Source organism: Syzygium oleosum, unplaced genomic scaffold (genome assembly GCF_021117445.2).
Source record: "Syzygium oleosum isolate NSW1041296 unplaced genomic scaffold, Sole_v2.1 Sole_v2.01, whole genome shotgun sequence".
In the NCBI taxonomy this organism is placed as follows: Eukaryota; Viridiplantae; Streptophyta; class Magnoliopsida; order Myrtales; family Myrtaceae; genus Syzygium; species Syzygium oleosum.
The window spans coordinates 27,339,198-27,366,286 of NW_026607485.1; the positions used below are offsets into that span (position 1 = coordinate 27,339,198).

At 41.6% G+C, this 27,089-nt stretch overlaps 2 protein-coding genes across 2 annotated transcripts; both read left to right on the forward strand.

Moving 5' to 3' along the window:
- LOC130134592 (disease resistance protein L6-like) lies at positions 1–7,947 on the forward strand. Its single transcript, XM_056317333.1, has 5 exons — positions 1–436; positions 692–1,007; positions 3,182–4,277; positions 7,308–7,619; positions 7,715–7,947. Exons 1-5 carry the CDS (start codon positions 76–78, stop codon positions 7,805–7,807), a joined length of 2,178 nt encoding a protein of 725 aa, XP_056173308.1. The 5' UTR covers positions 1–75; the 3' UTR covers positions 7,808–7,947.
- On the forward strand, positions 7,867–9,210 carry LOC115686301 (disease resistance protein TAO1-like). Its single transcript, XM_056308443.1, has one exon. It carries the CDS (start codon positions 7,867–7,869, stop codon positions 9,208–9,210), a length of 1,344 nt encoding a protein of 447 aa, XP_056164418.1.
- The last annotated feature ends 17,879 nt before the right edge of the window (positions 9,211–27,089 follow it).

Consider the following 27,089-nt stretch of genomic DNA (forward strand, 5'->3'; position numbering starts at 1 on the left):
CTTACAGGCATTTTGGTTTACTTCTCCATCAGACTTGAAAGGAAAATTTGAGTGCATAGTCTGAGCAAAGAAGATATGCATCGTGCAATTTTTGGGCATTCTTTCGCCGTGCTCATGGCGCCGATCCTTCTCTCCGGGCTTGCGTTATATTTTCTCAATAAGAAGAAAAATAGCGTGCGTAGAAGTGTAGAAGGCGCATCCGGTTTGTCGACTTCACTCACAGAAACTAATTCTGATGCATCTAGTTCATCGACCGCACCGACAAAAACTGATAACTATACGTCTACTTCATCGATCGTGACGACCGGAAACCGGTACGACGTGTTCTTGAGCTTTAGAGGCCCAGATACTCGAGAAGGCTTCACCGATCACCTCTACAATAGGCTTGTCGATGCCGGAATTCGGGCTTTCAGAGACGATAATGAGCTCCGCCAAGGCGAGAAGATCGGCCCAGATCTATTGGCAGCCATCGAGAACAGTAAGATCCTGATCCCCATTCTCTCCGTGAATTATGGTTCGAGCAAATGGTGCCTTGATGAACTGGTCCGTATAATGGAGTGCAAGAACAATTGCACGGGGCATTTAGTGTTGCCTATATTCTACAAAGTGGAACCAGCTCACGTGCGACATCAAAACGGGAGTTTTGGAGACGCATTTCGTACACGCGAGAGACGTTTTGAGCTCCGCCAAGGCGAGAAGATCGGCCCAGATCTATTGGCAGCCATCGAGAACAGTAAGATCCTTATCCCCGTTCTCTCCGTGAATTATGGTTCGAGCAAATGGTGCCTTGATGAACTGGTCCGTATAATGGAGTGCAAGAACAATTGCACGGGGCATTTAGTGTTGCCTATATTCTACAAAGTGGAACCAGCTCACGTGCGACATCAAAACGGGAGTTTTGGAGACGCATTTCGTACACGCGAGAGACGTTTTGATTCAACAATTTTGGAGAAATGGAAGCAAGCACTCAAAGAAGTCAGTGACTTGAAAGGATGGGAAGCCAAAGGGTACTTCATTTTTTCACCGAAACAATCTCTAATTTCTTTTAATTTGTGTGGGTGCTTTCAGGTTGTTCTGATTCCTACCTGCTTCATTTTCTTTTCTTTTGTTTTTTCTAGGGGGAAAGCCACCAAAAACCTCAAATTATGCCAACAGAGACACATTTATCCAATTTTTTTTTACACCCAAAACTTCATATTTGTACTCGTGTAACACATGTATCCCAAACTTTTGTTTTGTGATACCGAAAACTCCAAATTTGTACCGTGTGACACATTTACCCCATCAAGACTCTATCAATGAGTACCTTTAAAAAAAATCCATATTTGTGCACGCTGTTCTGTGTGGCCTGCTTCTTAGACTGGTCTTCGTTGGTCTTAACATCCACTTGTTTGTATAGGTAGAGACCGAGTACGCTGCTAAATAATCCGAAGTGTAGGTACTGTTGTGGATTCTCTCCGTGCTTGTAGCCTCTGATTCACTTCTTATTGGTTTCAATCTTTTGTTATTAATGTGAAACTCAGCAACTGCTCCAGTGTCTCCTTGAGTCTAGGTTGTTAATTGATACTAGACTGCAGGCATTTGCAACCAATAATTGTGTTTTTCTTGATCTCTAGCAACATCAGCCATTTCATATGATGTGAGGAAACCGACAGTAATCCGAGAGGTTAAATATATGCTTTGCTTTTCCCCTTCTACAGTCTGAAATTCTGAGTATACCAGATTCATTGCTCAGCAAATATGGACAGTTGGTAATTAAACATCCACGAGCCTCAGTGTCAACAGTTGAATACACAGAAATAAGTAGTTAAACATGCACGAGCCTCAGCCATGCCAAGAAGTTATTATTTTTGTAGTTTTTATATTGACCAATATAACTATAGATTTTATTGTTATGATCCAATTCGCTTAAATAATATAAGATTTTTCAAATGATTTTTTTTACTCTTATATCCGAAGATTTTGACCAATCTAACTATATATTTTATTGTTATGATCCAATTCGCTTAAATAATATAAGATTTTTCAAATGATTTTTTACTCTTATATCCAAAGATTTTGTAACATAGTGCCATTTTTTTTTTCAGGTTTATAGCCTAAGCTACATTAATTTTCATCTCAAACTTTCTAATTACATATTTATTTTAGGTTAGTACAATTTATTGGTGGTTTCTATTTATATCTCACAACATCATATATACCCTGCATTTTGATTGGCAAAGCCATAATTCTTTATCTTCCCAAGTTACATGTAATAAATCATCAATGTCGTTAATTAGTTCCTATAAAATCATTTTTAGAAAAGAAATATTTCATTGGTTATATATGTGATGATGGTAAACATAAAATAAGAAAAAAGGTTATCTTTATAATATGCTTGTTTAGGTAATTTTTAATGCATTTTCTTATCTTCAACACATCTTTTTATCTCATATACCTGCATAATTGAAGGGATGTTCTTATTTTAAGGAAAATTATTCTTCCACTCCCCAATCAATATTAGATGAATGAAAATCATAGAACATAGATACTCAAAGGGAAAATAAAGTTAAACCTGTTATCATCCCTAGACACAATGAAAACTGAAAAATAAAACGAAACTAGAATGGTACTAAATTCACAACATGAGTAGAAACTTGCCAGCGTGTAGAATTCCGCAAATAAGGAGAAATCTCTTCAATTGTATTTAGGTAGTTCATAATATATCACTTAGAACGACTTTCCGGATTGGTATTACATGACTTGTATTCCTCTTGCATCAAAAGTTTTTACTTGTTTATTGATTGATCACTGAACTCTCATACCAGGCTAGCTTATTAAATTTTGCTCTAGAAAGTTCCCAAAGTCGTGTCCCCTTTATACCCAATATCTTTAACAACCAACAAGTTTTAAATTTGATTCACGTATATAATAAATACAATATTCAAGATTCATTAGCAATACCTCAAGTTTCTTTTGGCTTAGCAAATTATGTTAGAGTAATGGAATGGGGTACGACGTCTAAAGAAACCACCAGCATTTCCTACTCTAGTCATTGCATATAAGATAATACATGGATGTGTGACAAAACAATTCTTAAAGTTTTGTTATTTTTTCCCCAAATTTATTTACTATTGTCTCTTTAGACAAACAATATAAAATTATTGTTGCCACATCTTTGAACTCTTGTCATATTTGACAGGTATGAAGGAGAATTAGTGAAAAAGGTTGTCCAAAAAGTGTTAAGCGAATTAAAGAAAGAGTTTGAGTTGGTTATTCCTGAAAATTTGGTCGGAATTGATAGTCATGTGGAGAAGATTATGGAATTTGTAGATAAGAAGTTTAGCGCTACCCAATTTGTTGGAATCCATGGAATGGGAGGCATTGGCAAGACAACTCTTGCTAAAACTATCTACAACAAGCTCTTCCATCAATTTGAGTATCACAGCTTCATTGCAGCTATTAGGGAATCAGGTAAGCGTAATGGTCTTGAGTATTTGCAAAATCAGTTAATCTCTGATATATTGAAGCAAAAAAATCAAGTTAATAATAAAGATGAAGGGATTAAGTTCATCTCGTCCAAGTTTGAAGGTAAGAAAGTTCTCATCCTTCTTGATGATGTGGATGATGATGATCAGTTGAAGGCTTTGGCTGGAAATCATAATTGGTTTTCTTCGGGGAGTAGGATCATCATTACGACCAGAAACAAGAGTATTCTTGAGAATGCTGGGGTGGACCACAGCTATGAACATAAGGAAATGGATATGAATCACTCTTTGATTTTGTTTTGTAGACATGCATTTAGAAGGGATTCTCCTCCAAGTGAATTTGAGGAAGACACTCATAAAGTTGTATCCACCACCGGAGGACTTCCCTTATCTCTAGAGGTTTTAGGTTCATTCCTTTGCGGAAAAAAGCCAACACTGTGGCGTGATACAATAAACAAGTTACAAAAAGTCCCTCATAAGAAAGTGCGAGAAAAGTTAAAGATAAGTTACGAAGCATTAGAGCATGGACAAAAACAAATATTTTTGGATATAGCTTGCTTTTTCATTGGCACCGATGGAAGAATTGCATCCTACATGTGGGACACTTGTGGCTTTTTCCCAGAGGAGGGAATTGAAGTATTGATATTTATGTCATTGATAAAAGTTGGAGATGATCATAAGCTTAGAATGCATGACCAATTGAGAGATCTTGGTAGGGAAATTGTTCGTGAGGAAAACCAGCAAGAACCTCAGTACCGTAGTAGGCTATGGGATTCCCAAGAAGTCCTGAAAGTGCTAAAGGGAAATAAGGTAACTGTTTCTCTTCTTTTGCTCCCTGAGTCCTTGTGGTATTGTCAAGGTGATGTTGGTCCTCTACTTAGTGCTTGCTTTAGTGAACAAAGAATCTGCTAATATTATCGCCATTTAGACATTTAATTGACGTGATTAGAAAGTAGGAGATTGCTCTCTCTTAGTAAGTATTGCAGCTTATTTGAGATTTTTCTTAAACAAAGTCTACATTACGAAGTTTTCTCCAAGAATGAAGTACTTTCAAATTTATTAGATGCTTGATAGAGGTATTCAATATTGACAAGATCGTGAATTTGAATAATTGATTCAGTTACGTGCCTGACACATGCAATAAATAAGCTCACTATGCTACTGTAAAACCATGACAACTTAGTATATATAAATGATAGAATTCTAATCTCTTGGTTTTGGCCTTAATATGATAAGACTAACCATGACCACATTTCTCATGAGATTAATCATGTGATTTTGTTGTATAGTTTTGACTCTATTACTTTTAATCCATCATTTTGCTTGACTCAAGTTGTTGCTCAAAAGACTAGCACTTATTTGTATTTTCAATGTGCAACCTATTTATAATGTCAAGAGACAATTCACATATTAACAAATTCAGAGCCAATGTCTAGTTATTATGTCTTTCATATTATATCATAAAATAAACTAAACTAACCGAAAGAAAAACGAATATGCTGTATATTTTATATCAAATAAATTGGTTAACTAACTTTTACAATTAAAAAGGTTAAATTATTTGATGCATTTGTTTCCGTATATTTGCCGGGTTCACTGTCCTGCTCATGATCCTATCATAAATCGAAATCAAAGTGATTTCGATAGAACTAATATAAGTTCTTTTTAGTTTATTCCTACATGTAATCAAATTATCTAAATTTATTTTCACTTATATTATCTAAATGTACAATTAAAAAAACCCATCCAAAGTGCGAAGCATGGACAGGAGCACTAGGATGACCACATAATAAACAAAAAATGAAAGACATTTAAGGCATAATTGAAACACATTCATAACTCACTCCGTGGATATTATGCAGCCAAATAAAATAAAAAAGCACAACCTTTTGCTCCCAAGACAAAAATGACAACCTTTAAAAAGCCTAAAGAGAAGCCCAATCTTTTGCATGTGGGATAAAAATAATACAACCTTTCAAATTTGCCAGAGAAAAGCTCAATTTTTCACACATGGTATACTATTGACGCCAGTTACAATTCTGCTTATTCTCACCTTCACTTGCCACAAGTCATCCTACACGGCCCATTGTGTTGACATGCACGATGGATCATGCTGATCATGACGACAAACAAATTTTTTTTTTTAAATGCTGGAAATTTGGTAACATAGATTATATTCTAAGTTTCTCGATGAAGATTATAACTAAAAAACGACGTCGCTTTTTGTGTTGGTTGACGTGGTTCACTGAGCCATACTGAGTGTCCATGGCTATTTAACAATGATAATGGACGGAATGTGTAACGGGTGTCAATTTTTCCATGGGTCAAAGGTTGGGTTTTTTGGTGTTATTTTTGTCCTATATGTAAAAGGTTAGGCTTTTTTATGTTTGAAAAATTGTGTTAGTTTTGTTTCAAGTACAAAAGATTGGGCTTGTTTTTGTATTTGGCCGTGAGTATATTCAAGCTCTATTGAGTATTGATCGACTATTGAAGGTGAAAAAATTACACACTTTGAAACATAAATTTTTCATTAGGACGGCGCTATTTCTACTAAATCCATTCACTTTTCGCCAAAAAGACAAAATTGCCCAATCATTAAATTGCAATTTATTATGGTGACCCCAATTTTTTTTTTTGTTTTGTTATTTTATTTCTAATCCATTCTGATGAAGCAACTATTTGTTCGTTTGACCCAAAATTAGATTAGGAATAGCTATTCTCTGAAAATCGGGTTGCTATTCCTAGGGGGCCATGGAATTAATAACTATACCATGTAGCCAAGAATAGCTTTAATTTTCATGATTCAGAAATGACTTTGCATTTAAAAAAATGAATTATGTTTACATTAAATCAAAATTATAATATAAGGACTTTGTTTATTATATTTATTATAGTTAAATAATTCAAGTATATATAACTATGATTGATTTATTATACATTAAATTGTAATCTAAAATTAAATTATAATTTATACTAAAACAATATGTTATAGAGAGTGTAAATTCATTAATATTATTATCTTAGTTACTTATAATTAGAACAAAATTATTAATAATATTTCAAATTACTATCAATAAAATAATAAATCAAAATAGGATATTAATATAACTACATTAACATGTTTAGTTAATTATATTCAGTTATTACTCCAATTGGAAAATAAAAAACAAGTATTTGTTATTCTTTTTATTAATTGCATCAATAGCAAAGTCGATTAATTTACAAAGAACTAAACATAAAGAAAGAAAAAGAAAAGAGGGCTTCATAATGTTAAAATTTCTTTATGTTGAGAGAAGTTTTTTTTCCCAATTGTTACAATTTTTAGAATAACTATGTATCCATGTGATTGGAGTTCATTTGGATATATAACATGAAAGTCACAAATTGATCAAATCAACTTTTGATTTTGCACATTGTAACTTGATTAAATCCTGTGCACAGCACGTACACCCAAACTAGTATAGTAATAAAGTCACATTACAGGAAAGAAGAGGATTTACAAGTTGTAAAGTTTTACCATATATAAGCGATTAGATCAAAGGGTAAAAGAACGTCTATATTAGAAACTATAAATTATTATAACAGAGAACATCATAATTCTTTTAAAGATCAAAGTACTTATGGCCAACTTTCAAAATCGAAGTTGACATCCTTCAGTTTGTTGCCCTTTATAAATTCTGTTTATTGGCCAAAAAAGAAAGTCGTATCTTCACTTTGCTAGTCTCTTTAAAACATCTGTGCATGTTCATAGCAGTATGAACAAACGTTATTAGATTACTTAATATGATATATATATATGTATATATATAGTATTGATGAACATTTGTTTTTTATTTATAGGGAACAGAAAAGATTCAGGCCATTTATCTTAGTAAAGGTAGTTCAGAATGCTCCGGCAAAATAGCTGACCAAGATGGCGATATCCACACGGGCGAACAATTTAAGAATTTAACGAGTTTAAGGTTCCTTCACGTGAGTGGGGCACATTTTAGTGGAGATTTTAAGAACTCTACCGAGGAGTTAAGATGGCTTCGATGGTGGAATTGTCCCTCGACTTTTGAAGCAGACAATTTTCATGTAAAGGAATTAGTTGTACTCGATTTGTCGAGAAGCAAGATTTCAGATGAATGGCGAGGATGGAGTTCCATCATGGTAAGATGGAAGAACAAGTCTTTTTTTTTCTGCTTTCTTTTATTAATCATAGCTAAACTATGCTAACTTCTTGACAATTTTCTTTTTTTGGTCAGATGGCAAAGAAGCTAAAATTTCTCGACCTTACAGAATGTCGGTCTTTGAAAGGAACTTTCTACCTTTCTACCTCTCAGCTTTTACAAATTTAGAGGTTTTGATCCTCCAAAATTGTGAGGAAGTGGAACAAATTGACTCTTCGATCGGAGAAATGAAGAGTCTGGTACGCTTGGACTTAGGGTTTTGTAGGATGCTCAAGGAGCTGCCAGCAGAAGTGGGTAAATTAGAAGCATTAAAGCAACTCCTTCCACAATATTGTCCCAAAATTTCTATAGTGCCAGACAGTATAGAAACTCTGCGGAATCTAGAAATTCTAGATATGAGGAGCAGTGGGATAAAAAAATTGCCAGAGAGTATACGGGCTTTGCAAAATCTAAAAATTTTGGAGATTAGTGAAACTAAGATAAAAGAATTACCAGAAAGTATAGGGGCCTTGCGGAATCTAGAAATTCTGAAGATTAGTGACACTCAGATAAGTGAATTACCGGAAAATATAGGGGGCTTGCAGAATCTAGAAATTCTATATATTGGTTGGACTAGGTTAAAAAAATTACCCAATGGTATTGGAAAGCTGACAAAGCTCCGAGAGCTAGATGTTGCATGCTCCAATATTTTTGAAGTACCAAAAAGCATCAGTAATCTTTCTTCCCTGCAAAGGCTGGAGTTTCATCGTTGTAAGAAGCTGCAATCGCTACCAGAGCTTCCTTCCAACTTAACGAGTTTGAGCGTCACCTGTCAAAGTCCTAGATTGCCTTCACTTTCCTACCTGACCCATCTTAAGAAACTCCAACTTTGGGACTGCAAAATTCTTGAGTGCATCTCGGAGCTTCCATCGACAATATTAGAGCTTTCAGAATGCTCCCACGTGACAGATGTTGAAGAATCAGAGTTACCAAAATCCGTAAACACTCCCTTCAATTTGAAAGAACTATGGATCTCGAAATGCGAGGTTATGCAAGTGCTGGATGTTTCCCAATTAAGCCATCTGACGTATTTATTTGCCGATAGTTGCTATAATTTACTTGAAATTCGAGGTCTTGACAAATTGATATATTTGGAAACATTGATAATCAAAAGTTGTAATTCGATTGAAAGGCTAGACCTTCCAAAATTCGGCAGTGTAAAGGTGTTATCTGTTGAAAATTGCAGAAAATTAGTCGAAATTCAAGGCCTTGATAGGCTGGAGTTCTTGGAAAGGCTGAAAATCCGCGGGTGCATTTCAATTGAAAGGCTAAACCTTTCAAAATCCACAAGTATGAAGAAATTATATGTTGAAAACTGTGAAAGATTAGTGGAAATTCAAGGCCTTGACAAGTTGGAGCTCTTGAAAGAACTAGGTATCTCTGGTTGCCCTTCAATTGAAATGCGTGACCTTCCAAAATCTGAGGGTCTAAAGATATTAAATGCTGAAAATATGCATGCCCCTAAAAAAGCATGGGGACATCTCATGGAAGCGTCAACGAGGTTTCGGAAAAAATGGACAGAAGACGACTAGGCTGAGTCAGAATAGTCGAGATGATCCACATTTCCTAACAAAGGTTCATAAAGTAGGTAAGCTATCTTCTCTTTTGAGATCTATTGCTCCATTTTCATTTGTATTTCCGGGTTTATGGTGTTTTTATTTTCTTACTTGAATTCAAGGAATCCAGGGGAGATGTTCATGGAAGTTAATGTGATGCTTTGGGGAATATTTCTGCTGATCATGCCAGTAATGGAAATAGATCAAAAGGCCTTCTAAGCGCATAATTTGTCATTAGTTTTCCGGTAAGATTATTCATCCTATGCAGAAAAATATAGATTCTCCGGGTTTGATTGATTCTGGAATGCTGGATCTACTGAATAAAAACTGATGTACACAGGCACTTGATAGCATGAGAAAGGTAATCGTATAGGTCGAGAAATGCTAAATGAAGATGTGAGGTTTTAGTTTGCTCTGCGCTCACTGTGCAATTGATGACTGCATATTTCTAAGGTACGCTTAATAATGGATTTACGATGCAAAAGGAACATGTTGAGAGGGGCATCTCTTAGTATGCATACGCTATTATTGACTTGGGACAAAATTTGTCCAACCATTGTGTTCCACTGTTTTTATCACAGGGAAATGTCTGCATTAGCTGATTAAGATAATTGTATCAGTCGAGAAACGCTAAATGCGAGAAAGACTCTTCTCCTAGTGGTGTGGTTGTAGAGTTAATAATGCCATCCGTCATTTGTCTGAACTTGAGTCAAGCAAATAATGAAGATGGCAAATGTGAACGAGAATGTCTCTGACATAATCGACTGCACGGCGATATAATCCCTTATATTATGCACAAGCTCTTATTAGTGCTTTTACTTGCTGAAAATAAAAACACTGGAAGCGTTTCCATAACTTTCCTTTATCCTATATGCCAAATTTGATTTTTTGTCTTATATTCTGATATATGAATAGCACGTAATGATAGGGAAAAGAATCATACTATATCCCTCAAAAGCAAGCAACCTAAGTTGAATTCACTATACTAACTAGATCGAAGCTTTTGTGGTTGTGATAATGTTAGATGTCGATTTGTTGGATTGAAAGAGTTCCAAAGGAAAAAAGATCCGTAAACTTTGCGGTATTATTAGTACGTAGTTCGCTGATGTTATGTGCTAGATTGATTTCATTTCATTCACTGGCAGGATATGGTTATTTTTCCAGTGGTGGTGATGTAAATGCTGAAATACTTTAAAGAGTTGCTAAAAGGCACTTCTAGAGAAACAAAATCATCAATGGACCAGAGCTCGACATTTCTTGGACTTCTCCAAAGGCTGACAATGCATCCTTGGAATGGTAAAGGATGTTCCCATATTGTTGTCTCCCATTGCCCTGATTACGTTCAACAGAAGCTTTGCAGAGCTAAAACTGTCCATTAACTTAAGAGGTTTCTGAAATACCGAAAGTCTAGCGAATTAGTTTAATATAGTGCCCAATAATTTGGAAGATTGTAGTCAGCACTTGCATGGAGGTCTTTTGAGTCATTATTCAAAGAAAGTTGTTTGCGATTCAGGGTTGGATCTTCATGCTACAGCGGAAGCTGTAATCTGTGAATTTGAATGGGGGTGGCCTTCTGTCATTTGAGTGGAATTTTTCAAGTTAATGCTGCCATTGACGATATTATTGTGTAGCACAGCTTCCTTCAAAGGGCTCTATCTACTGCCGATGCTTGGAAGAATGTTAGAAGCAGGAGCTTTGAAATGGATTGGCACAGACTTGGTTAGTGATCCTTCGTAGACTTCCTACTTTTGATCATATGAGCAAGTGGTCTAATGTGAATTCTCACTCCTATATGCGATGCTGAAAGGTTTTTCAGCTTTGATTCATCGGTAAAGCCCTTTGTTGTTTGCCTCCGAAACTTTGCGGGGCCGATGAAGAGCTCAGAGGTTCTTACTTATGGAAGCTGCAGTCAGAGTTGGCTTGGAATGGATGTATCCACCGCCGTTGGAAGTCTTGGAAACAAAGTTTTGCGAGGTCGAGATCTTATTGCAGTTGATTTTGCTGTTAGAAGGATAGAGGTTATTGCTTACTGTTGAGAGTTTGTTCCATTACTTGATGACAGACTCACGGTATTGAGCATATGGGAGGATATGGAATGGACGACTGCAAATCAAAATTTCTTAAATTCCATTAAGTTTGACCAATTTGAAAACGGATGCATCAGGATGGTGCCCCAATTCGGTTAATAAATGATCCTCATATATCATCACCACTTGGGCGATTGCTTCTCCTTCAGCACCACTTGATCCAACGGAGAATGAATCCTTCCATTGCTCCATGCCTGTTCAAAAGCGGTTGAGTCATTTTCCGTTACTTTTAGAAATAGTTGCGAGCAAAGCTATGTAGACCCACACAGAAAACAAGAAAACGAGGCAAAGGTAGTATAAAGTTGACCTTGACATGAATTCGAATCGACTTGAGTCGAGATTAGTTTCAGTCAACAGATTAAGATTAACTAATTCAACTATTCTGCATCTGTAAATTGAAAATTTTTTGGCATAATAATTAATTAAACCTTGATAGCAATTCTAAGGTTGGAACCATAGATAAGCATATCGATCACCTACGAGGAATGCATCGCCCGCCATAACCAAGAATGACGACCGTGAGGGTTCAAAGGCAATCCAATCGCCATCCTCAAGATCACGAAAAATTTCGTTGTGAGCTTGTGAAGTGAAATTAGAGTACCCTGCAACGAAACAGCCATACTCTTCTAGGGCAGAGACGACGCGTTTGGACGCGGAGATCAACAGATCCGTTCCGGGACTGAGATTTTCAAGGGAAAATTCTATAACAGGAAGCTCAGGCAATAACCCAGATTAAGAACCAATTGGAATTAATTAATTATGCAAAAAGTTTTCTTTTTCTCTGGGTTTATTAGTGTTGATTTATTAGGTCCCCCCTTGCGGATGTAAGACCAGACAAATAAAAATTTGGCGTAACATCATGTTTAAGAAATTATGATACGAGGAACGGTTTGGATTTAAAATACTTGTCGCGATCTCTCCTGATTACTTTGGAGGGTTACGAAGACGAATATTCTTATGCGTAAGAACTCTTGTAGCTTTATGTTGAAGTTCATCGTTAATGCCGTAACAATGTTCCAAAAGTAAACGCCAGATTTGCTATATTTTTTATCCACCAAGACCTTTTCAACGTTATAAAGTAAAAAGGATATTGATTTTAACGTTATTTCCGATGTTACCACGTCATTTACATGAGAATTAGTGTCCGATCCCTAAAGTGCTGCCAAAATGAACCACTTGCCATGATAGAGTAGATAAGTAATTAGAAAGTACTTCCACCGAACGGTGCAGAGAATTTTACCATGAGCAAAATTTACATGTGACAAAATATTATTAAGTGAATTGTCGTCGGATAGACATTGCAAGAAGATGTTAGAATATTCAATTTGTGAGCAGTTTCTTAACAAATTAATTTCTGGGGTAAGTCGACAAGTCGATTCGACCTAATGAAATCGACTTATGAAATATATTTCTTTGACGCACATCGATTGAGTCACTGATATGTATTCTCTATCATGAGAATGGATGGCTATAAATCAATCATTTTGGCGATTTTTTATCAACCTAAAATTCAAGGTTTACATCCCTTTCATCCTCCGAGACCAAACAATTGAAAAGCAAAAACGGATAAGACACTGCGCGCTGTGATATTCATTTATGTACCTACAATTCAGAAAGGGCGAGGGAACCATATCAATTAAACAATTATAACGTCCTTTTTCAATATAGCCCATTTGGATGGCCTAACCTGGGAACAAGGACACTAGAAATTCTAAAAGTTGTATACGGCGCTCACTTTAGTGCCAAAAATTTTCGCCGCATCACTTAAGTGCCAACGGTGAGAAATTCAGGTCAAAATTAATATGTGGCATTTATAATTTAAAAAAAGGTGACATGGCATATATTTTAAAACGCAGTCCACGTGGACGTGAAAAACGACGTCATTTTTTCGTCCGACGTGGACTGTGTTTTAACGAAACGACGTCATATATAGCCTATGGCCAAAACGATGTCGTAGAAGGTGCATGACTTAGATTGTTCACTCATTCAGCCGAGGTCGCAGAAGGTGGGTGTTTTCTGTTATTGCATATGAATAAAGCTTGGTCGCTCAGCCGATGTCACTTGCTCGCTATTGCAGTCTCACCATCTTGCCGTCAATCATTTAAGTTTGTCATCTTCTCTCTTTTGAGGCTCTGACAGCAAAATTAGGGCAACGAAGGCAAAATTAGGGCTCTGCTCAGAGGGAAAAGAGGGTAAGTACAGCGCAAGTGCCATAACTTTTGTACGGAGGACACTTAAGTGCCATAACTTTTTTTTGGCTCACTTGAGTGCCATAACTTTAAAAAAAATGATCACTTAAGTGCCACTTACGAGCTGGTAGTGAGGGCGAAACTGCGGCTTTTTCGGCCGAACAATGACCTTCCCGGTGAGGCGAGCACCACCAGCTTGAAGAGGGGGTGTCGATGAATCATTCCATCGCCTCCGTTCGTCTCGAAATTTCCGCTTTAGCCTCCGTTGACGAAGGTAAAAATGCTTCGTAGTCACACAATTTATCGAACCGATTTGTGTGACTACGAAGCATTTGTACCTTCGTCAACGGAGGCTAAAACGGAAATTTCGAGACAAACGGAGGCCATGTAATGATTCACCGACACCCACTCTTCAAGCTGGTGGTGCTCGCCTCGCCGGAAAGGTCACCGTTTGACCGGAAAAGTCGCGGTTTCGGGCCCTCACGACCAGCTTGTCAGAGGGGTTGGTCGTGAGGGCCTAAAATCGCGGCTTTTTCGGTCGAACGGTGACCTTCCCGGCGAGGCGAGCACTACCAGCTTGAAGAGGGGGTGTCGCTGAATCATTATATGGCCTCCGTTCGTCTCGAAATTTCCGTTTTAGCCTCCGTTGACGAAGGTAGAAATGCTTCGTAGTCACACAAATCGGTTCGATAAATTGTGTGACTACGAAGCATTTCTACCTTCGTCAACGGAGGCTAAAACGGAAATTTCGAGACGAACGGAGGCCATGTAATGATTCACCGACACCCCCTCTTCAAGCTGGTAGTGCTCGCCTCACCGGGAAGGTCACCGTTCGACTTCGGAAAGCCGCAGTTCGGGCCCTCACGACCTCAGACTCAGTAAGTGGCACTTAAGTGATCATTTTTTTGAAAGTTATGGCACTCAAGTGAGCCAAAAAAAAGTTATGGCACTTAAGTGTCCTCCGTACAAAAGTTATGGCACTTGCGCTGTACTTATCGCGAGGGAAAAGGGTTCCTGGTACTAGAGAAGGAAAACGGCTCAGTTCTTGGTACTAGCGAACATATTCGCTTCTGTTGTGGGAACCTTAATTTGTTTAATCAATTCGGTGCTATTGTGGGGACTGAATTAATTAAATCAACTTTGTCAGTTTCGTTTCGCAAAACAACAACTACGTAGTCAATTCTTTAATCAATTTGGTGCATTTGTGGGGACCTCCATGTGAAATTGTTGTCCTTTCTACTATGTAGTCCCAAAAGTTAATGTTTTTTTCCTTGAGTGTAGCGTCAACATGGGGGAGAATCTTGCAACCATCATTGTTTGATATGGTGGAGAATTTGTAGTTGGTACTAAGTGTGACATTCCGAAATTTCGCTCATTTGGGATTTATGAAATGAATTATTTTATTAATGTACTTGTAGCTAGTTCTCGTCCGGAACTGATCATTCCTAGGATACTAACCTATAGGGAAAGGCTAATTAGGGATTTAAATTCGTACGACTAGAGGAATTCGACCGTGAACTGAATTTTGACCATAAAATCATTGAGGTGACATTTTGAGCCAGTGTAGGCCGATCTTAGGATAGTGATGGGCCGATTCGTCATTATCATACACGTGGATCACGGGTGATTCCGTTTGACCCCGAAATGAATTGACGAACGATCCCGAACTTATTCCGAACGATCATACTCATCGGAACTAGTGATTGATCCTCGTGATTTTATTGACAACCGAAATCGTTACGGTCTGAATAAATTGCACGTGACTCGATTTAGTATCAGTCACGGGTCGTATAGACGAAATTCTCCAAAAGCCACCCGTTAGTTTGAGAAACGCTCAAGTTACGTTATATATATAATTCGATTATTGATTAGAGACCAAATCGGGCATCAGAAAATTAGGAAAGTCACGGCAGGGCCTTTGGACGATGTTGTAGTTGGAACGTGCAACTCGAGATTTCTTCGGGATTTTCAGAAAAGTTCGATTTTGGCGAGAAATGGAGAAAGTGACCATTTTACCCTTGGAAATTAATAAAGGGTTAGTTTTATGGGCAAAGGGCATTTTGGTCATTTTGCCCTCAAATTTGGAAAAGACAATTTTGCCCTTGGACTTTTTGAGAAATTACAAGATTGCCCTTGGATATTTTGGATAAGATTCTGTCGCGACCGAACTCCCGAGCCCTTTTTAAACAACATGCAAAAAAAGGGGGGCTCGCCTGGTACGTGCTAAGTCTAGGTTCGGGACTTAACTCGGGCTCTCCCAAGCCCATACCATATCACGACTTAGGGTTTAAGTTTTTAACATGCAAGTGGTTTATATCAAGGAGTCGCCACTAATCGATTTGGGGTGGGTCGATTAGAAATCCAAATAGGGTGATGGGAGAATCACCCTATTCCTACGAACCAGAGATTAAATAAGTTCGGGGACTTGGTTACACTAGTTGGATAACTAATGCCCTTTCGGTACCATTTTACCCCTGTTCATTTTCAAAACATTTGTCGTGCAATTTGGATTGATTTTAGGACCTTTCTCCTAACATGTGAGGTGATCAAACGAGTGCATAATCAGAAACGATCAGCAGTCAGGAACACAACAATTCATGCAGCCTAAGGTTCTAACCTTAACTAAGTCAGATGACATTCAAAAACACAACACTCATGCAATTGTATTAAAAACATGCATAACAATACAACGGTAATAAAAACTAACATGCAAAATACTACCGCGCAACCTCAGGCTTGTCTAATTTAAACAAGACAAAAATATGCATAATAATACTACAATAAATTAAACATTTAGAATATATCACACAAGTTAAAAGAAAAAAAAATTTTAAATTTTTTTTTTTTAAAATATATATATAAATATATATATACGGAGGAAAAACAAAGAAAAGAAAAAAAAATTTTAATTTTTTTTTAGGAAAAAAAAATATAATAATAACCGGGTCGGTCAGGTCCGACCCGGGTCAACGGATCCGACCCGGGCGTTGACCCGGGTCGGATCGGTCAATCCGGGTCGGTCGGAACCGACCCGGGTCAACGGATCCGACCCGGTCGTTGACCCGGGTCGGATTAGCTGAATCGGATCGGTTAGACCGACCCGGGTCAACGGATCCGATCCGGGCGTTGACCCGGGTCGGGTCGGCTGAACCGGGTCCGACCGAACCGTGGGTGTCGCGACCGAACTCCCGAGCCCTTTTTTAAACAACATGCGAAAAAAGGGGGGCTCGCCTGGTACGTGCTAAGTCTAGGTTCGGGACTTAACTCGGGCTCTCCCAAGCCCATACCATATCGCGACTTAGGGTTTAAGTTTTTAACATGCAAGTGGTTTATATCAAGGAGTCGCCACTAATCGATTTGGGGTGGGTCGATTAGAAACCCAAATAGGGTGATGGGAGAATCACCCTATTCCTACGAACTAGAGATTAAATGAGTTCGGGGACTTGGTTACACTAGTTGGATAACTAATGCCCTTTCGGTACCATTTTACCCTGTTCATTTCTGAAAACATTTGTCAGGCAATTTGGATTGATTTTAGGACCTTTCTCCTAACATGTGAGGTGATCAAGCGAGTGCATAATCAGAAACGATTAGCAGTCAGGAACACAACAATGCATGCAGCCTAAGGTTCTAACCTTAACTAAGTCAGATGACATTCAAAAACACAACAGCTCATGGAATTGTATTAAAAACATGCATAACAGTAATAAAATTAACATGCAAAATACTACCGCCCAACCTCAGAATTATCTAATTTAAACAAGACAATAACATGCATAATAATACAACAATAAATTAAAACACTTAGATATAACTTAATTTAAAAAAAAAAACTTTTTTTTTTTAAAAAAAAAAAAAAAATTTTTTTTGGTATTTTTTTTTTTCGAAAAAGAAAAAAAAAAAATATATATATATATATATATATATATATACACATATATAAATAATAGTACAGAAGAGAAAAAGAAAAAAAAATTTAATTAATTTTTTTTTAAATTTTTTTAAAATAAAATAAAATAAAATAAAAATATTAATATAATATTAAACCGGGTCGGGTTGCGGATCCGGGCCGGGTCGGAACCGACCGGGTCAACGGATCCGACCCGGGCGTTGACCTGGGTCGGATCGGTCCAATCCGGATCGGGTCGGAACCGCCCGTCAACGGATCCGACCGGGCGTTGACGGGGTCGGATTCTGATATCCGGTCTGGCCGGAACCGACCCGAGTCAACGGATCCGACCCGGGCGTTGATCGGGTCGGATTCTGTTGATTCGGTCGATTCGACCCGAACACACGACCCGCGGGGAGGGCGGCGGAGAGGCCAAAATTGGCCGTCCGCCGGCTGACCCAGGCCAGCGCCGCCCCCAAATCGCCCGACTAGGACCGCCTGTGGGCTGTGCCACTCACCTGAGCCGCCGTCGGACCACCGTTCGCCGGCCGGCGATGAAACAAAAACCGGCCTGATTGAGGCATTTCGTCGAACACCTGGCGGGTGCGTGGAAAAACGAGGGAGTCCGACCTCCTCCGGCGATCCGGTCGACTCCGGCGGCTTGGGTTCACCTCCGACGGCGACTAGGGATCGGCACCGACGACGGTATGGGCCGAGATTCGCGCGAAACGGCCGGCGCGAGTCCCGGCCCAACCACGCTAAAAAACAGGGGAAAACAGAGGGGGCTTCTCGGTATGGGGCTCACCGGGTCGGCGCGGCCCGGGTGGCCTTCCGGGCTGCTCCGTGGGCGACGGCGACGCTGCTGGTTCTTCTTTAGCTCCGGCGGACTCTCGGCTCCCTCTCTCTTCTCTGTTTCACTCTCTAATCTCTCTCGGTCTCTCTCGGTTTCTCTCTCTCACTCTGTTTTTCTCTGAAAATCGCCGACCCACTCTCTCTCTCTCTCTGTCGCCGCCGTCGGCTCCGGCGACTGGGATGGATGGCCGAGGCGGCTGTCACGCCGGAGGCTTCCCGTCTCTCCCGCTCACGCTCTCACGCTCCCTCTGTATTTTTCTCAAAAATGGCCGACCGACCGGGGGCCTCTCTCTCTCTCTGGCCTTAAGGCGGCGTCCCCCGGCTCCGTTGCATCGGCAATGACGACGGCCTGCACCGGCCTACGCCACCCCACGACTTTCGTGGCCATGGCAGGCCGGTGCAGAGCAAGCGGAGCAAGGGGGTCCGGTTCAGCCGAGGCGTACAGAGAGGCGAACAAGTGGGAGAGAGAGGCCGGGAAAACAGGAGGACGGGGACCGGCAATTAATGCCGGTCCCGGCTGTATTCCTGAAGGCCTACTTTCCCTTCCGGCGACACGGCCGACGGTGAGAAGCGGCGCCGCCGTGCGTCACGCTGCCGTCGGTGAGCAAGAGGAGAACAGGGCAACGGGAGCGACGGGGAGAAGGAAGGAGAAAGCTACTGGGCCGGGCCAGGCTCGGCACTGAATGGGGAAAAGAAGGGAAAGGAAGAGCAGCCGGGCCCGCGCGAAGGGAAAAAAAAGAAAAGAAAAGGGCCGGGCCAGGGGAAAAAGGAAAAAAGAAATGGGCCGGGTCGGCCTAGACTCCGACCCGGCCCGAGTCGGAATTTTTTTTTTTTAAAATTTTTGTTTAAAATTTAAGAAAATATGCTCTAATAGGCCCTATTAATGCACATATGCCTAATGTCTATATGCAATGCATTTAAATAGAAATATTTTTTTGTTTTAGGAATTAAAGAAAATTAATTCCTAAATTTTGTGTAATTAATTTTGGGCAAATTAAAAATAGGTGTCAACAATGCCCACTCTTTGAAGGTGAGCTCGCAGAGATTGAGCTCAAGCAGAGGTTACGTTCAAAGATAAAATGGCACCTAAATTTGGCCCATGCATGTTCAATGAATGTTATTTTTGGCGAGACCAGAGTCCCATTTTTATGATGCGATATAAGATGATGCATGCTAAAGCAAATAAAAACATACCTGGGGCTACTTACCTTGCCGAAGGGTAGAGTAATTCCAGATAGTTGATATTGTGTGTCGAGGACCCGAACCCTGTCTTCGGTCGCCTTGACGGAAAAAATGGTTTGTCTAGGACCCGAACCTTTCTTCGGTCGCCTTAACGGGATTTTGTTTGTCTAGGACTCGAACCTTTCTCCGGTCGCCTTGGTTGGGAAATCGCTTGCCTAGGACCCGAACCTATCTTCGGTCGCCTTGATCGGATTTCATTTGTCTAGGACCCGAACCTTTCTTCTGGTCGCCTTTGACTGGGAAATCGCTTGCCTAGGACCCGAACCTATCTTCGGTCGCCTTGACTGGATTTCATTTGGTGCTGTCTAGGATCCGAACCTTTCTTCGGTCGCCCTGACTGACTGGATTTTGTATGTCTAGGACCCGAACCTTTCTTCGGTCGCCTTGACTGGGGAAATCGCTTGCCTAGGACCCGAACCTATCTTCGGTCGCCTTGACTGGATTTCATTTGTCTCGGATCCGAATCTACCTTCGGTTGCCTCGACTGGGGAAATCGCTTGCCTAGGACCCGAACCTTTCTTCGGTCGCCTTGACTGGATTTCATTTGGTCTGTCTAGGACCCGAACCTTTCTTCGGTCGCCGTCAAACTCGCTTGAAAGGTCTGAATCATGAGGGGTTCATTATCGACGTACTGAGTCATCCGCACATGATACATGTGCAGATGATGTCTGGGGCATGAGGTGCCATCATACTTCTCGAATTCCGGCATCTTGAACTTTTCTGGTACTTTGACCCGTTTGTATATAGACAAAGTCAAGTGGGGGACAAAGATTCTGCGGGCCTTGTAGTTTGTTTCAACATCTCCCTCGACTTTTGCAAGGCGTTTGTCCTGTTCCGTCATTGGTACAAACTTCAAGTTCAGGCTTCTGACGGCAAAGGGAAGCGGATCGTCCTCTAGCGGGGGCATTTTATTGTCGCTGGCGGAGGCTTCGTCTTTTCTGGTAGACGGTGGTGATAACACCACCTCAACCGCCGCAGCGTAGGTGTGAGCTTGCCATGAATGGATTCCACCTGCTTTGTGAGATTTTGGATCGCATTGATGACCATTTTCATCTCATCTTCCATGTTATTGAGGCGGACATTTTCTTCGGCCATTTTTTGTAACTACCTGCGAAAACGCTGATATGAATGAGTATAATGTCCAATAAAGAATCATTCTATGACTTAGTCATATTATTATTGCATATTTTCTTTATTTGCAAAGAAAAAAAAGAAAAAAAGGGTTTTTATTAATATTAACATTACGGGTGGCGCCCCGGGGTTCGAACCCGGTCGCCTCGGACCGTCTTGCTCATCCTCGGATACCACCGGGCCGAAGGCCGCGGTGGTGTCATTAAGGGGCAAAAATTTCATTTAAAGCATAAAAAAAATGGCCCGAGTTATATTAACATTTGTACAACCTAAAAATATTTTTACAGGAGATAACCAAAATCCCCGAACATAATTAGTAGGAAATATAAAAGACAGAGGCTTTTAACAAAAGGGTGCCCTTCCCGAATACTCATTTTATAAACGATGGGGAAATCACGGTCTCTCGGAGGCGCTTATTTTTACGGACAAGCTCGCAATAAGCGTATCCCTGGTATATAGACTCCAATCAACGGGTGGCCTAACAGTAACAAATCAATTGAATAAGTAGGCCGTATATATAAAAAATGAGAAGGGGTAGAATATATACCTTTCCTTGAACCATGGCAATCGCAACAACATGCACATGAGGAGTGAGGTTCGATTTCTATCTGGACTGGCTCAGCAACATGAAGTTAAAAGGGTGCCTGACCGTCGCAGTCTCGCGTTGGTGTCAAGTCCTTTTAACCTCGGCCAAATCGAAAAGAATATCTTATAGTCACGCGAATAGCGGCTAAAGATACTTCTTTACAATTTTTAGAAATAAATTTCGGGGAAAAGAAAGGCAACCTCTACATCGCGGGCTCGCGTTCGAGGTCATATCTTTCTTAACACCATCCTAACATGCCCTATCGCGGCCCAGGTCCGGCAGTGTGGTTGTGTGTGCAACGGTGTAGTGCTAAATCATTAAGGCATGCACAACAATTTACAAACAATCAATTTGAACCTGCAAGAACAAATAACACCTTAATGTCAGGTTCATACCTGGAGTCCTTGCTGCCAAACAAAAATCATTTTGAACAGGATAAAATTTTTGGCCTAAGTCCACTTTTTTTGTTTTTATTAAAAAAAACAAGTCCCCAGCGGAGTCGCCAGTCTGTCGCGACCGAACTCCCGAGCCCTTTTTAAACAACATGCAAAAAAAGGGGGGCTCGCCTGGTACGTGCTAAGTCTAGGTTCGGGACTTAACTCGGGCTCTCCCAAGCCCATACCATATCGCGACTTAGGGTTTAAGTTTTTAACATGCAAGTGGTTTATATCAAGGAGTCGCCACTAATCGATTTGGGGTGGGTCGATTAGAAACCCAAATAGGGTGATGGGAGAATCACCCTATTCCTACGAACCAGAGATTAAATGAGTTCGGGGACTTGGTTACACTAGTTGGATAACTAATGCCCTTTCGGTACCATTTTACCCTCGTTCATTTTCAAAACATTTGTCGAGCAATTTGGATTGATTTTAGGACCTTTCTCCTAACATGTGAGGTGATCAAGCGAGTGCATAATCAGAAACGATCAGCAGTCAGGAACACAACAATTCATGCAGCCTAAGGTTCTAACCTTAACTAAGTCAGATGACATTCAAAAACACAACACTCATGCAATTGTATTAAAAACATGCATAACAATACAACGGTAATAAAAACTAACATGCAAAATACTACCGCGCAACCTCAGGCTTGTCTAATTTAAGCAAGACAAAAATATGCATAATAATACTACAATAAATTAAACATTTAGAATATATCACACAAGTTAAAAGAAAAAAAAATTTAAAAATTTTTTAAAAAAAAAATTTAAAAAAAAAAATATATATATATAAATATATAAATACGGAGGAAAAAAAAGAAAAGAAAAAAAAATTTAAATTTTTTTTTTAGGAAAAAAAAAAATAATAATAACCGGGTCGGGTCGGGTCGGTCAGGTCCGACCCGGGTCAACGGATCCGACCCGGGCGTTGACCCGGGTCGGATCTGTTAATCCGGGTCGGTCGGAACCGACCCGAGTCAACAGATCCGACCCGGTCGTTGACCCGGGTCGGATTAGCTGAATCGGGTCGGTTAGACCGACCCGGGTCAACGGATCCGATCCGGGCGTTGAACGGGTCGTGCCTACCGAACTCGGTCCGACCGAACCGTGGGAAATGACCGCGGCGAGCCGAAAATCGGCCTCTCGCCGGCGGACCCAGACCAGCGCCGCCCCCAAATCGGCCCCCTGGTTGAACGCCGAGCTTCACCACTTACCTGGACTCACCGTCCGGCCACCTGTTCGCCGGCCGGCGACCAAAACGAAACCAGCCTCACTGAGGCATTTCGTCAAACAGTTGGCGCGTGTGCCAAAAACTGAGGTGTTTTGCCCTCCTCCGACGAACCGGTCGGCTCCGGCGGCTACGGCTGGTTCTCAACTGAGACTAGGGACTGCGACCGGCGACGGCATGGACCGGAAATCACGCGACATGGCCGGCGTGAATCCCGGCCCGACCGTGTCAAAAAAAAAACAGAGCAGGACAGGGGGTCTCGGCCGGGGGGGAGCTCACCGGTGACGGCTCGTCGGGGCGGCTTTCTGGCTATTCCGTGAGCGACGGCGATGCTGCTGGTTGTCCTTTCTGCTCCGGCGTGGCCTCGGTTTGCTCCCTCTCTCTCTCTCTCTCTCTCTCTCTCTCTCTCTCTCTCTCTCTCTCTCTCTCTCCCTGCTCTGTTTTCTCTCAAAATGTCCGACCGGGGCTGCTTCCGGGGGTTGCCGGTCGGCTTGCTGGTGACGACGAGGCCGGCTGGGACCTGCAAGACCCTCCGAGGCTCCTCTCTCTTCTCGGTTTCTCTCTGATTCTCTCCGGCCTTTCTCGGACTCTCTCTCTGTTTTTCTCCAAAAAATGGCCGACCGGCCTCTCTCTCTCTCTCTCTGGTTATTTATAGCCGGCGACGACGAACCTGTGCCTCCCCGCGTCGGCGTGACGATGGCCTGCACCGGCCTACCTGCCCCGCGACTTTCGCGGCCATAGCAGGCCGGTGCAGTGCAGAGCAGAGCCGTGGGGGGGCAGAGAGGAACAGGGAACCGAGAGAGAGGAGGGGATAAGGGAGAGGGGACATGGGGAGGACGGGACTGGCAATTAATGCCAGTCCCGTCGGCGTGCTCATCCGGCCCTCCTCTGGCCAGACAGCGACGGTGAGAAGCGGCGCCGCCGTGCGTCACGCTGCCGTCGGTGAGCAGAGGCGAACAGGGCAGCGAGAGCGACGGGGGAGAACAGGGGCGAGAGAGCGACCGGCGAGGGAGAAGGAAAAGAAGAAGTGGTTGGGCCGGGCCAGGCCCAGTCCGCAAGGGAGGAAAAAAGAAAAAAGAAAAGAAAACGGGCTGGGCCCGCGCAGGAGGAAAAAGAAAAAGAAATGGGCCTCGTCGGCCCAGCTCCGACCCGGCCCGACTCGATTTTTTTTTTTTTAAATCTTCTCTAATAGACCCTATTAATGCAAAATGTGCATAATTTCTATATGCAATGCATTTAAATTGAAATTTTTTTGTTTTAGGAATTAAAGAAAATTAATTCCTAAATTTTGTGCAATTAATTTTGGGCAAATTAAAAATAGGTGTCAACAGATTCGATCTGGGCCGTCGATTTCAAGATAAGATCGAATCTGGACCGTCGGATGAAAAGATTAGAGAGGGGCATTTTGGTAATTTGCCAAGTTGGTCAAAATTTGACTATTTAAGTCAAATTTCTCTCTCTTTCCTCACTCATTTTCCCTCCCCCACTGCTCCCTCTCTCTCTTTTCTCTCCCCCTTCCACCGTGAGCTCCCCCTCCCGCCGTGTCGCCGCCACGCCGCCGTCCGGACCGCCGCCATGCCGCGCCGCCACACCGCCCGTCCGCCAAGCCTCACGCCACCCTCACCCCACCGTGACTCTCTCTCTCTCTCTCCCTCTCGGTCTCCCTCTCTTGGCCGTGAGTCCCACCGGCCGCCATCCAAGCCACCGTCGCCCGCCATTCCTCCCGATCACCGCCGATCGTCACCGCCGCCGCAAACCGCCGTTAGAGCTTGGTTTTGCCGCCCCTTTCGCTCTAACCGTGTTAGTTTAGAGCTTGGTAAGTCGCGATATAAACCTCGCCTAGTATATCGGGTTATTTCGGGCCCGTTTAGATGCGATTTGGTGGAAATTAGGAATTAATTGGATTAGCGGACCTTAGGCGTGTTTACGTGGGGTTCAGATAAAATTTGGTATGTTGGTGTGTACGTGCGATCACTAAATCCCTGAGGCGTGTTTACGCGGGGAATTGAACCGGCCTGAGGCGTGTTTACGCGGGTCGTGATACGACTATGGGATCGGGCCGAGTATTATAAGCTCGGGTCGCGATCACGTAGGCCTGTCGCATTTGGCGCGGGCTAAAGAAAGTGGAAATCGGTCCGAGGCATGATCAGCTCGGGTGAGACCGGGATCGGACCGAGGCATTGTAAGCTCGGGTTTCGGTCACGTAGGCCTGTCGCATTTGGCGCGGGCTGAGGAAAGCAGGATCGGACCGAGGCGTGTGATGCTTGGGGCGCGATCGTTTGGGCCTGAGGCGTGTTTACGCGGGCCGAGGAAATGGGATCGGACCGAGGCGTGTGATGCTCGGGGCGCGATCGTGTGGGCCTGAAGTGTGTTTACGCGGGCCGAGGAAAGTGAGATCGGGCCTGAGGCGTGTTTAAGCGGGTCGCGATGGCAATTAACGAAAATGATGTGATTGGTGCGTGACCGAGCGTGGAATGTGGAATTGGAAATGTGGTGTGTTCGATGTGTACGTGAGCATGAGAATGTGAGTGATTTGTAGTGCGTGTGGTTGAGATGCGTGTGAGAATTGTTTGTTATGATTGCGGACTAATGTGCAGGCTGTTTATGCCAAGAGTCCAGGTTAGTGTGATCGTGTGGATGACGATGTTTGTGTTTATTGCTTGGTTGTGTCTGGATATGTCTGGAATACGTGGTAGCCTAGGTAGGGTTTAGGTTGTGACTTATTGAGAAGTGTCTCATGGTTGTTTCAACCAAACCATTTCAGAGCCCCCGCTTGAGCCATGAACATATTGAGGCCGACTCGGAGCCGTCGGGTGAACAGACAGCTGAGGAGGATTCAGGTGGTGATGCCGAGAACAGTGAATCAGAGGGGACGCCTCTGAGAGGGCGTAGGGACTAGTTCTGGGAGCGAGGCAATAGTTTGAGAGTGCCCCATTTTTGGATAATGCTGATCTAGGATGCTAATCCTTTTTGTATTTTGGAAGTTAATAGTTACTGATTCGGTGTGATTGTAAATTATAATGAATATTGTAAATCTTTGGAAGTGTAATGTATATATATACATATGTTGGCGGTTCTGCGATCTAGTTATTCCTGGTAGTCTCCAATTTTATTGTCTGGGATTTTATAATTGTTTCCGCCGCAAATCAACTCTGATGGGAACATTAGGTCGGCGACGTGTTCCTGGGACGTCGCACTGATTCGACCGAGCTAGAGGAAAGTCACGGGTTCGATGGGGTTCGGGGCGTGACACTAAGGAGTGGGAATATGCTAGTGGAAATGAAGGTACTATCTTCGTCGATGTTAGGAAGCCATCATATATTGAATTTGTGAGGGATATAGTGCATTTTTTACCTTGCAAAGTACAAAAATTGCATTATTGTGTTCCTGAGAAGGAGTTGAAAGATGGTTTGAGATACTTTAGTGATGATAATGGTATCAAGGATATCATTTACCTTTATCTTCACAGCGAGGAAGTTAAGGTGTATATTGAGTATTATAGTGATAATGAGGATGATGGAGATGATGAAAATTATTAGAGCACTCAAATAGGAGAAGTAGGATATCACATTCAAGCGAGTAATCAGGTTGGGGATGAGTCTACATTAGATAACGGCAACAGGAAAGGCAAGTGAGGGAGGAGAGGGATGAGTCTACATTAGTTGATGAAGAATTGATTGGACTAGATTGGGAAGTTGCTTAATCAAGTGATGAAGATGATGAAGCTTTGGCCAATGTGAATTTCCCAAGTAATGAAGATAATGATGAACTTGTACAGTCAAGACAAAAGCAGAGGGAATTTGTGAGAAATAAATTTGTAGTATTTGAAGAAACGCGTGAATCTGAGTCTGTAAATCGAGAGAAATGAGCTGGAGGTAATGAAAGTGATGAAGCTGAAAGAGGCGGTAATGAGAGAGCTAGTTCCAAGAATAAGCTTGAGGATGATGATGCACTTGTACGTAGAAGGAAAAGTAAGTTTTCTTGCTCTGATCTTATTGTTGCCAAACCTATTTTATCTGTAGGCATGAAATTTGATGATGCCAAATAATTTAAAGAAGTTATTGTGAATAACTTCATTGTTGAACAGAGGAACATTGAATTTATTTAAAATACAAAAGAATTTGTGAGAGGTACGTGTTCATAACCCAATTGTCCGTGGAAGATCTATGGTGCACTGAGTAGGAAGGGGTCATTCCAGATTGGGTATTTCTA

Coding starts and splice junctions, on each gene's coding strand:
- LOC130134592 (XM_056317333.1), top strand. CDS start 76: ATGCATCGTGCAATTTTTGGGCATTCTTTCGCCGTGCTCATGGCGCCG. Junction 437..691: donor CGATAATGAGCTCCGCCAAG/GCGAGAAGATCG, acceptor AGCTCCGCCAAG/GCGAGAAGATCGGCCCAGAT. Junction 1,008..3,181: donor AAAGGATGGGAAGCCAAAGG/GTACTTCATTTT, acceptor CATATTTGACAG/GTATGAAGGAGAATTAGTGA.
- LOC115686301 (XM_056308443.1), top strand. CDS start 7,867: ATGAAGAGTCTGGTACGCTTGGACTTAGGGTTTTGTAGGATGCTCAAG.